Source organism: Salvelinus sp. IW2-2015, unplaced genomic scaffold (genome assembly GCF_002910315.2).
Source record: "Salvelinus sp. IW2-2015 unplaced genomic scaffold, ASM291031v2 Un_scaffold1969, whole genome shotgun sequence".
NCBI classification, from domain to species: Eukaryota; Metazoa; Chordata; class Actinopteri; order Salmoniformes; family Salmonidae; genus Salvelinus; species Salvelinus sp. IW2-2015.
This window is the reverse complement of record NW_019943322.1, coordinates 302956-316166: the sequence shown is the minus strand read 5'-3', so window position 1 is coordinate 316166 and position 13211 is coordinate 302956. Positions and strand designations below refer to the sequence as shown.

Here is a 13211-nt window from a genome sequence, read left to right as displayed (position 1 = left end):
TGGGAAGCGCAACTTGCAAAGACATGGAGTTGCAAAGACATGGAGTGCAAAGGACATGGAGGTGCAAAGACATGGAAGGTGCAACAGACATGGAGGTGCAAAGCATGGAGGTACAACAGACATGGAGAGTACAAAGACATGGAGGTGCAAATGACATGGAGGTAGCAAAGACATGAGGTAGCATGAGTACACAAGACATGGAGGTATCAAAGACATGGAGGTGCAAAGAATGGAATCTCTCTCTTTTTTTTCTGTCTGTTGGGGATTTCCCCTAATCAGATATGTGTAGAGAATGAAGTGTACTGGAGTAGAGACTTACTAGAATGTCTGTTTACACAGATGGTCATCCCTATGAGAATAGACAATACACCCCTCTCACAATACACCCCTCGACCCCCATTTCCCAAACCAACCCGACCCTAGACGCCTATACCCCACATTGCTCCACCCTCTCCTCACTCCTCTTTCCTCCTCCCCTCCTCCTCCTCCCTCGCTCCGCAGGGGAATGACAGTTTACTCTGCAGAGCGGCTCACCTCTCCTCCACTGGGAGTGTTTATGTTTTCAGCTCTTTTGAAGTGCTGATTTAATCCTCACAAGGACACGTCACGTAGCCAGGGGTATGGATGTGTATGTGTGTGTGTGTGTGTGTGTGTGTTTGTCTGAGAAAGTGTGTGTGTCAGAGATTGCCCCAAATGCCGGTGATGCAAATGCAAGGCGCTCTGAGTTGCCCTCCCCAAAACATCCTACAAAGCACTGTTCCAGTATCATCCTCCCAACAATACATACACCATTTCATTTGACATAGACAACTGTAGAACACAAGGTGAGGAGTACAAAAGAGTTGCATATCAAATGTGAAAGRGACTACAAGACCTACTGTTCATCTCCAACTACTAGTCTGTGTATTGTTCTTGTAGGGGGCATTAGTATGTATGGTACAGTGTTATATTAGCTCTATAACACATAAGCACAATACAGAGGAAGAAGATGACAAGAATACAAAGCCATTTCCACTTCACCCTTTGTTCAGTGGCTGGCCTTCTAGGCTATGCAGTGYCACAGYATACKGAGAAACTGACCGCCATTTTGGATCCAAAGGGGGCTGATCACAGTGGTTTGACATGCAGGGGCTGGGTKACGTACGGGGGGGTACATGGGCCATAGCACGGTTCAGCACCTTCACAACCACTCCATACAACAGACCCTTCAAACAAATGTCAGGCTTTATGGCTCTTCAACCCTCCARTACTRCACTCCCCCCCRRMWYKASWYRWSKMCWCACACWCWKKAKAYKYKYAGAGAGYGGACAAACATAGACTGTCCTTTCTCTACCTCCACCCACTGCTCCCCTTCTCTCTCTGATTGTCCGTCTGTCCTTTACTGAGGGAACACAGCCTGTGGCTCTGCTTTGAGCCGACATGGACTCCTAGCCCCCGCGGAGCATGGCGATGGCAGCCTCAAAGCCAGGCGACTGCGGCATCTGTGGGATGCCTGGCATTTGGAGCCTGAGCCGCCCGGCTGTGAGTTACTGAGAGGGGAACACTGACTAAATGCCACCTGCCCAGGTAGAGAGATCGAAAGAGAGAGCGGGAGAGAGAGATGGAGAGAGTCATCGCKYTCGTTAGGCTAGATTTTCTCCTCTGCCTAGCCCGCTCTGGGTTCTGGGAGCAGGGAGACTGAGGGGTCCCTCCCCTGTGGTGTCTCCTGTCATCTCTCCAGGTGACGGACGTGCTAACTGCACATTAGCACTCCGCTCYYCCTCCCACTCACCATGGCGACCCAGGAGTCAAAGCCAAGTAGTCCCTTTCAGTATTTAATGAAGCAGGGTTTTTCCACACCTCTCGGTGGTCCCCCAGCGGACTTGACCAATCAATTTCCGGCTGTTCCATGCCGTGCGGCCCTCGAGGTAGGAGCTGATGAGAGACGGATCGATATCAACCTGCCTCTTTCTGTTTACTTTCCTGGACCTGCTCCCACATCACATCAACCAGGAGCACTGAGCACTGTCCCCTGTTCCCTGTCTCCAGAGGTACAGGACACACTTCACACTCATCACACCTGGCTACCATGGACACACTTACAGACAAGGACACACTTCACACTCATCACACCTTGGCTACCGTGGACACACTTACAGACAAGGACACACTCACACATACCTTGAGGAGATACAAACTGTACTCACAGACTCACTCACACAACCTGTCCTTGCTCACCTATAGGCCTATAGACAATAATATGCTCCAAATTACACATTTCAATTACATTCTTTCTCAACTGAAAATAGGATAAGAAAAAACTGTTCCCTACAGGTAAGTCACAAACTCTCTGACTCCACAAGGAAGAGTGGTGTGGGCTTTTAGCTACTTGACAAACACTGTTACTCACTAGGGAGAGAGAGGCCTGGCCTGGAAAACATACTGTACAGGACAGAGGAAGGTCAGAGGAACTACCTGGCTGATTACACTTGTACTTTACCTTCCCCCATCTCTAGCAGAACCAGACATGTGGGACTTACTTAGTGTGTCCCTCCCTCCAATATTTACTGAGCAGGGACAGGCTTCATTAGGGGGGTCCCAGAGGGCACACTGTCACACACCCACCTGGGAAGTGACACGATGAGACAAGACGTGTCTGGGATTAGCATTTCAAAGCCAAACACACACACAGGGCCGTGTGGCGATGGGCTGTGATGCGATGCTATCCCCATGTTCGTTCCACCGTTCCAACACACAGACAGGAAGATTAGAGTAGAGAGAACAGGAGGGCCTAGAATCAGCTAGAAAACGGTCTCTCTCTCTCTGCTATGCCAGGTGCTGTTCTCCTGTCCTCTACCCATCAACCCCTGCTTCAACTCCCTCCTCTGGCTATTAACATTCTCCCCCTCTCCCTGAACACACGTTCCTCAGATGGCTGATGTTCAGCTTCATCCCCARCACAYCCCTAAARACCCCCCTTCCCCCCTCTATCCCTACCCAAACGACTGTCAAACCCCCTCTAAGCATACACATCACACAGTACATCAGCATCAGCCAGGCAGCCGGCCGGCCGGTCGATCTCCTGTTTATCACTTTTTAAGGAAATGCCCATAAGGTGTTGGTCAGGTCAGCCTGTCTGACGAGCCTCTGCTTGTTCGCTCTACGGTCGTCCATGTCAAACACGACCCATGCAATATGCGCCCGCTAACCGCCAAAACTAGCCGTCATAATAAATAACTCTGCCAACAACACATCATTTAAGTGGATGTTCTGCCCTCATGGGCAACTCAGAACAAATGGCCCAATCCATCATCGTGGTCCTGGGGACGCCAGGTAGAGTAGAGCGGGGCCAGGCCCCCGAGAGAGKGCTCCATCCCCTCCTCTCCCAGCCTTTTATAAATAGCCTCCTGTTTTCCTAAATAAACGGCGTGCGCCCCCCAGCCAGGCCTACACTGGGTAATCCTGTGGTGCTGCGCTGTGAGCAGGTGTTCTCTCTCTGCGATGGAGACCAGGTGTTGGCTAGGCCTCTCCCTCTATCTCTTTCTATACCCCTCTCTATACCTCTCTCTCTCTCTCGCGCTCTCATATTGTCTGAATAATTAATACTGGCTACAACCTTTAAACAACCTCACGCCAAGCTCATCTGTCATGGCGTCCCGTGTGGTTCCTGACTCGGCCCGCTGCTGTGGTTACCTGGGAGTAGTGAGGATAACACATGCGGAGGGGGAGAGGTGAAGTGCTATTTTAACCATTAGCCCCTGGCAGTCAGGGGCAGGCTGGGCTGCAGAACGCTGTATTGAGCAAGCTGCCACTGTAAAGCGTGAACGGCCCCCATAGGGTCTCAGGGCCCCGGAGCCAGATTCACTGATTGTTCTGTGTGAAAGAGGCCATGATCTCGATCCTTAGACAAACAAGAGCAACCTGGACTTATGAAATATTTCTCCCATAACATAAATACCCACGGTAGCTATGAATGATGTCAACTTAAARGTTGACAACCTCTTTATTTTCCTATGGAAGGGCCTTATCCCTGGTTAACAAGATGTGACCGAAAGTAGAAAGGGAAAGATTATACACAACTACCCTTTCCTTGAATGAGGGTTCCAAAAGGGTTCTTCGGCTGTCTCCATAGGATAACCCTTTTGGTTCCAGGTAGAACTCTTTTGGGTTCCATGTAGAACCCTCTGTGTAAACAGAACTCAAAAGGGTTCTACCTGGAACCAAAAAAGTTCTACCTGGAACTAAAAAGGGTTCTCCTATGGGGACAGCCGAAAAACCCTTTTAGGTTCTAGATAGCACCTTTTTTTCTAAGAGTGTAGGTAGGACACAAAGTTAGGCCTATCGTAGAACCCCAAAAGTTAGTCACACACAGTCACACACACCCACCTCGTTGTGTATCTCCTCGTAGCCTTGCAGGGTAGCTGGCAGCAGGGAGAGAAGGCTGTGGGTCCCTGTTTCTGGGTCTGTGCTCAGGTTAGACAGGGCCTCCCGGCAGCGAGACTGGATGTAGTCCAGGGTCCCGGTGGAACACTGTGAGGACAGACAGTCAAAAAAGGTTGGYAGATAATGCATGTATTCTGGGAGCATAAGGGCCTCTTGGAATTCTAGAATAGAAGGTAGAATCTGTTAAAGAAAGGTAATGGAATATACGGTATCCTATAAAATAAATKAATCATTATTAGAATCAGGCCAGGGTCTCCAAGCCCCCAGTGTACCCCAGACCCCCCTCACCTCCGCCACTCTGTGTGTAGAGCTGAAGCGGGCCGAGTCTCCAGCCAGAACACAGTGCTGATGGGTCCTGTTCAGATCATCTGGGGACAGAGGAGGACACACCACAGTCACCACACAACCAACACCAGTCAACTATCCCAAATATTAAGAGGCAATGATGTTCACAACAATTTACTATGAATCCAACTTGTAAGTCGCTCTGGATAAGAGCGTCTGCTAAATGACTTAAATGTAAATGTAAATGTAATATAGGCCTACACAAATGCCAAATGTTTTCATTCTGTTTTAACCTTTGTTAGGACACGAGACACCACACCACACTTGTCCACTAGTGGAATGAAGATCGAAAATATAATTGAAATGTCTGTTTAATAACTTTTGCCTCTTTGTTATGATGTGCCTGAGTTATCACCTTGTCGGACCATTTCTCCCCACTCAAACAGATGGATKGTTTCAAACATTTCTTGCTAACCTAACAATGCWATCGCTAATCCTATCAAACGTCAACGCCTTCTATTATATAAGAGCACAGATGCCAGAGTCTGCTTATCACCAGAGTCTACGTGAAAAATCTGTCGATGTGCCTTTGAGCAAGGCACATAACCCTAATTGCTCCTGTAAGTCGCTCACCACCACTGTTGTTACACTGGCTTCTTAGGTAAGTGTGTGATGGCCTAGTTCCAGCTTTAGCCACAAGTTGCAACACCTCTCATTAACTGGTTTATCCCGTTTCAGAGGTGTTTTCATTTTTTACCTGAAATGCTAATATTTCTGCTAATGATCTACTTATTTTCACAAACATGTTAAATGTTGGCCATTAGATTGTTAACAGTACAATAGTACAGCCTCTCAAGTGTACCACTGTTCACTGAAAAGTGACCTGTTTCAAGGTGTCAGTGGTTCAGGACAGGTTAGGGCATGGGTGTATTCATTAGMGCACACCATTATGTAGGTGGAAACTATGTTGAATAATAATAAACTACATGTATCAATCTGACTCCATTATTATGTGAATAAATGCAACAGACCCTGTTCGTCTCTGGAGGATCTAGCAAGATGGTGAACAATTGCACCACCAACTCAGTATGACTATAATGAACATGTGTCTATCTTGCAGCGTTATGCAGTTATTAAGAGGCTAGATACAAATAGCTAATCCTGGCGACCAATGTTCTAGCATTCATTTGAGGCAAGTAGATCAGAGATGTCAAGGTGGTACCCAAGCATGTGCTATGTGTATAGTGTAAATACCAACAATCAATAGACCTACTACATAATAGACAGTCAACCAAAACAATACTCTGTACAATGAGGAACACATCCTCTCAATTCAACTAGTAGAATTTATTAGTCACAAAAGAACTAACACTCAACCAATTCCAATGTACATGAAATACATGATACAGCAAACACAGAGTAAATAACTATCACAAATAGGATAAGAGTTAACGTGGTTACACGTGTCTTCAGTTCAGAATCATCTCTAAGAGAAAAAACATGTGTGTGTCTGATACACACAGGAGCTCGGTAGCAAGTTAACGTTTGATCCCTGTGATAGCCCACAGATGGTGTGCCATCTAAACAATGTCATAAATTGTGACTAAGTCATCCCACTGTGCTCCCACACCAGCCAGTCACTGCGATTATAAACTTCTCATATTCTTCCAATACACTGTAGCAAACCATTCTGCACCATAAAAACACATTTGCTGCTCCACACCAACTAAACAGACTGCCAGGTCCTCTATCTACCAATCTCTGTCCAGCAGCAGGATCAGTGATGGAAGTCTCATGATCCCTCATGATGGAGGTCATGACGGAGGTCATGATGGAGGTCATGATCATGATGGAGGTCTCATATAACAAACAATGTCAGATCTCATTCATTCCCTCCTGATGGAGGTCTCATAACAACAAACACTGTCAGATCTCATTCATTCCCTCCTGATGGAGGTCTCATATCACGCAAACACTGTCAGATCTCATTCATTCCCATAGTCCATATCACAATGATGATGGTCTTTCATATAACAAACACTCAGATCTCATTCATTCCCTCATGATGGAGGTCTCATATCAACAAACACTGTCAGATCTCATTCATTCCCTCCTGATGGAGGTCTCATATAACAAACACTGTCAGATCTCATTTTCCTTCATGATGGAGGTCTCATATCACCAACCCTGTCAGATCTCATTCATTCCTCTATTCTGATGGAGGTCCTCATATAACAAACACTGTTCAGATCTCATTCAATCCCTCATGATGGAGGTCTTCATATCAACAAAACACTGTCAGATCTCATTCATTCCCTCATGATGGAGGTCTCATATAAACAAACACTGTCAGATCTCATTCAATCCCTCATGGAGGTCTCATATCACCAACACTGTCAGATCTCATTCATTCCCTCCTGATGGAGGTCTCATATCACCAACACTGTCAGATCTCATTCAATCCCTCATGATGGAGGTCTCATATAACAAACACTGTCAGATTCTCATTCATTCCCTCCTGATGGAGGTCTCATACTCACCAACACTGTCAGATCTCATTCATTCCTCCTGATGGAGGTCTCATATAACAAACTGTCAGATCTCATTCATTCCCTCATGATGGAGGTCTCATATAACAACACTGTCAGATCTCATTCCTCATGATGGAGGTCTCATATCAACAAACACTGTCAGATCTCATTAATTCCTCATGATGGAGGTCTCATATAACAAACACTGTCAGATTCATTCAATCCCTCATGATGGAGGTCTCATATCAACAAACACTGTCAGATCTCATTCATTCCCTCCTGATGGAGGTCTCATATAACAAACACTGTCAGATCTTCTTCAATCCTCATGATGGAGGTCTCATCATCAAACACTGTCAGATCTCATTCATTCCTCCTGATGGAGGTCTCATATCACCAACACTGTCAAGATCTCATTCATTCCCTCCTGATGGAGGTCTCATATAACAAACACTGTCAGATCTCATTCATTCCTCCTGATGGAGGTCTCATATCACCAACACTGTCAGATCTCATTCATTCCCTCATGATGGAGGTCTCATATCACAACACTCATGTCGATCTCATTCAATCCCTCATGATGGAGGTCTCATTAAAACACTGTCAGATCTCATTCATTCCTCATGATGGAGGTCTCATATCAACAAAACACTGTCAGATCTCATTCATTCCCTCATGATGGAGGTCTCATATAACAAACACTGTCAGATTCATTCAATCCCTCATGATGGAGGTCTCATATCAACAAACACTGTCAGATCTCATTCCTCATGATGGAGGTCTCATATCAACAAACACTGTCAGATCTCATTCCTCATGATGGAGGTCTCATATAACAAACACTGTCAGATCTCATTCAAATCCTCATGATGGAGGTCTCATATCAACAAACACTGTCAGATCTCATTCCTCATGATGGAGGTCTCATATAACAACACTGTCAGATCTCATTCATTCCCTATGTTGGAGTCTCATATCAACAAACACTGTCAGATCTCATTCATTCCCTCCTGATGGAGGTCTCATATAACAAACACTGTCAGATCTCATTCAATCCTCATTATGGAGGTCTCATATCACCAACCACTGTCAGATCTCATTCATTCCCTCCTAATGGAGGTCTCATTTCACAACACTGTCAGATCTCATTCATTCCTCCTGATGGAGGTCTCATATAACAAACACTTGTCAGATCTCATTCATTCCTCATGAGTGGAGGTCTCATATAACAAACACTGTCAGATCTCATTCAATCCCTCATGATGGAGGTCTCATATAACAAACACTGTCAGATCTCATTCATTCCCTCATGATGGAGGTCATATCACCAACACTGTCAGATCTCATTCAATCCTCATGATGGAGGTCTCATATCAACAAACACTGTCAGATCTCATTCAATCCTCATGATGGAGGTCTCATATAACAAACACTGTCAGATCTCATTCATTCCCTCATGATGGGGTCTCATATAACAAACACTGTACGATCTCATTCCCTTCCTCATGATGAAGGTCTCATAACAAACACTGTCAGATTCCATTCAATCCCTCATGATGGGGGTCTCATATCAACAACACTGTCAGATTCATTCATTCCCTCATGATGGAGGTCTCATATCAACAAACACTGTCAGATCTCATTCATTCCCTCATGATGGGAGGTCTCATATCAACAAACACTGTCCAGATCTCATTCATTCCCTCATGATGGAGGTCTCATATAACAAACACTGTCAGATCTCATTCAATCCCTCATGATGGAGTCTCATATCAACAACACTGTCAGATCTCATTCCTCAAGATGGTGGTCTCATATCAACAAACACTGTCAGCTCTCATTACATTCCCTCATGATGGAGGTCTCATATAACAAAACTGTCAGATCTCATTCATTCCCTCATGTGGAGGTCTCATATCAACAACACTGTCAGATCTCATTCCTCATGATGGAGGTCTCATATACAACACTGTCAGACTCATTCATTCCCTCATGATGAGGTCTCATATAACAAACACTGTCAGATTCATTCATTCCCTCATGATGGAGGTCTCATATCAACAAACACTGTCAGTATCTCATTCCTCATGATGGAGGTCTCATATCACCAAACACTGTCAGATCTCATTCATTCCCTATGATGGAGGTCTCATATCACAAAACACTGTCAGATCTCATTCATTCCCTCATGATGGAGGTCTCATATAACAAACACTGTCAGATCTCATTCCTCATGATGGAGGTCTCATATAAACAAACACTGTCAGATCTCATTCATTCCCTCATGATGGAGGTCTCATATCAACAAACACTGTCAGATCTCATTCATTCCCTCATGATGGAGATCTCATATCAACAAACAGTCAGATCTCATTCATTCCCTCATGATGGAGGTCTCATATCAACAAACACTGTCAGATCTCATTCATTCCCTCATGATGAGTCTCATATAACAAACACTGTCAGATCTCATTCAATCCTCATGATGGAGATCTCATATCAACAAACACTGTCAGATCTCATTCATTCCTTCATGATGGAGGTCTCATAACAAACACTGTCAGATCTCATTCCTCATGATGGAGGTTCTCATAACAAACACTGTCAGATCTCATTCCTCATGAGGAGGTCTCATATCAACAAACACTGTCAGATCTCATTCCACATGATGGAGGTCTCATTAACAAGACACTGTCAGATCTCATTTCCTCATGATGGAGGTCCATATCAACAAACACTGTCAGATCTCATTCCTCATGATGGAGGTCTCATATAACAACCACTGTCAGATCTCATTCCTCATGATGGAGGTATCATATCAACAAACACTGTCAGATCTCATTCCTCATGATGGAGTCTCATATAACAGACACTGTCAGATCTCATTCCTCATGATGGAGGTCCCATATCAACAAACACTGTCAGATCTCATTCCTCATGATGGAGGTCTCATATCAACAAACACTGTCAGAATCTCATTCATTCTCATGATGGAGGTCTCATATCACAACACTGTCAGATCTCATTCAATCCCTCATGATGGAGGTCTCATATCAACAAACACTGTCAGATCTCATTCAATCCCTCATGATGGGGTCTCATATAACAAACACTGTCAGATCTCATTCATTCCCTCATGATGGAGGTCTCATATCAACAAACACTGTCAGATCTCATTCATTCCCTCATGATGGAGGTCTCATATAACAAACACTGTCAGATCTCATTCATCCCTCATGATGGAGGTCTCATATCAACAAACACTGTCAGATCTCATTCCTCATGATGGAGCTCATATCAACAAACACTGTCAGATCTCATTAATCCCTCATGATGAGGGTCTCATATAACAAACACTGTCAGATCTCATTCTCATGATGGAGGTCTCATATAACAAACACTGTCAGATCTCATTCAAATCCTCATGATGGAGTCTCATATCAACAAACACTGTCAGATCCTCATTCCTCATGATGGAGGTCTCATATCAACAAACACTGTCAGATCTCATTCATTCCTATGATGGAGGTCTCATATCAACAAACACTGTCAGATCTCATTCCTCATGATGGAGGTCTCATATCAACAAACCTGTCAGATCTCATTCATTCCCTCATGATGGAGGTCTCATATCAACAAACACTGTCAGATCTCATTCATTCCCTCATGATGGAGATCTCATATCAACACACTGTCGATTCATTCATTCCCTCATGATGGAGGTCATATCAACAAACACTGTCAGATCTCATTCATTCCCTCATGATGGAGGTCTCATATAACAAACACTGTCAGATCTCATTCAATCCCTCATGATGGAGTCTCATATCAACAAACACTGTCAGATCTCATTCATTCCTCATGATGGAGGTCTCATAACAAACACTGTCAGATCTCTTCCTCATGATGGAGGTCTCATAACAAACCTGTCAGATCTCATTCCTCATGATGGAGGTCTCATATCAACAAACACTGTCAGATCTCATTCCACATGATGGAGGTCTCATATAACAGACACTGTCAGATCTCATTCATCATGATGGAGGTCCCATATCAACAAACACTGTCAGATCTCATTCCTCATGATGGAGGTCTCATATCACAAACACTGTCAGATCTCATTCAATCCCTCATGATGGAGGTCTCATATCAACAAACACTGTCAGGTCTCTCAATCCCTCATGATGGAGGTCTCATATAACAAACACTGTCAGATCTCATTCATCTCCTCATGATGGAGGTCTCATATCAACAAACACTGTCAGATCTCATTCATTCCCTCGTGATGGAGGTCTCTATAACAAACACTGTCAGATCTCATTCAATCCCATGATGGAGGTCTCATATCAACAAACACTGTCAGATTCTCATTCCCTCATGATGGAGGTCTCATATCAACAAACACTGTCAGATCTCATTATTCCTCATGATGGAGGTCTCATATCAACAAACACTGTCAGATCTCATTCCTCATGATGGAGGTCTCATATAACAAACACTGTCAGATCTCATTCATTCCTATGTTGGAGGTCTCATATCAACAAACACTGTCAGATCTCATTCATTCCCTCCTGATGGAGGTCTCATATACACAAACACTGTCAGATCTCATTCAATCCCTCATTATGGAGGTCTCAATATCACCAACACTGTCAGATCTCATTCATTCCCTCCTAATGGAGGTCTCATATCACCAACACTGTCAGATCTCATTCAATCCCTCATGATGGGTCTCATATAACAAACACTGTCAGATCTCATTCATTCCTCCTGATGGAGGTCTCAATATAACAACACTGTCAGATCTCATTCATTCCTCATGATGGAGGTCTCATATAACAAACACTGTCAGATCTCATTCAATCCCTCATGATGGAGGTCTCAATATACAAACACTGTCAGATCTCATTCATTCCCTCATGTGGAGGTCTCATATCACAACACTGTCAGATCTCATTCAATCCCTCATGATGGAGGTTCATATCAACAAACACTGTCAGATCTCATTCAATCCCTCATGATGGAGGTCTCATATAACAAATGTCAGATCTCATTCATTCCCTCATGATGGAGGTCTCATATAACAAACACTGTCAGATCTCTTCTTCCCTCATGATGAGGTCTCATATACAAACACTGTCAGTCTCATTCAATCCCTCATGATGGAGGTCTCATATCAACAAACACTGTCAGATCTCATTCATTCCCTCATGATGGAGGTCTCATATCACAAACACTGTCAGATCTCATTCATTCCCTCATGATGGAGGTCTCATATCACAAACACTGTCAGATCTCATTCATTCCCTCATGATGGAGGTCTCATATAACAAACACTGTCAGATCTCATTCAATCCCTCATGATGGAGGTCTCATATCACCAACACTGTCAGATCTCATTCTCAAGATGGTGGTCTCATATAACAAACACTGTCAGATCTCATTCATTCCTCATGATGGAGGTCTCATCTCAACAAAACTGTCAGATCTCATTCATTCCCTCATGATGGAGGTCTCATATCAACAAACACTGTCAGATCTCATTCCTCATGATGGAGGTCTCATATCAACAAACACTGTCAGCCTCATTTATTCCTCATGATGGAGGTCTCATATCAACAAACACTGTCAGATCTCATTCATTCCTATGATGGAGGTCTCATATAACAAACACTGTCAGATCTCATTCATTCCCTCATGATGGAGGTCTCATATAACAAACACTGTCAGATCTTCATTCCTCATGATGGAGGTCTCATATCAACAAACACTGTCAGATCTCATTCATTCCCTCATGATGGAGGTCTCATATCAACAAACACTGTCAGATTCTCATTCATTCCCTCATGATGGAGATCTCATATCAACAAACACTGTCAGATCTCATTCATTCCTCATGATGGAGGTCTCATATCAACAAACCTGTCAGATCTCATTCATTCCCTCATGATGGAGTCTCATATAAAAACACTG

The 13211-nt window shown here is 44.1% G+C and overlaps 1 protein-coding gene across 1 annotated transcript in view; it reads right to left on the bottom strand.

The window, feature by feature from the left end:
• fto (FTO alpha-ketoglutarate dependent dioxygenase) overlaps positions 1 to 13211 on the bottom strand; it is a 58965-nt gene that overhangs the window by 1848 nt on the left and 43906 nt on the right. Inside the window, exons 5-6 of the mRNA XM_070439852.1 lie at positions 4711 to 4790; positions 4366 to 4509 (exon numbers count right to left, since the gene is read on the bottom strand). Coding sequence (XP_070295953.1) covers positions 4366 to 4509; positions 4711 to 4790 — 224 coding nt within the window. The remainder of the gene's footprint in view (positions 1 to 4365; positions 4510 to 4710; positions 4791 to 13211) is intronic.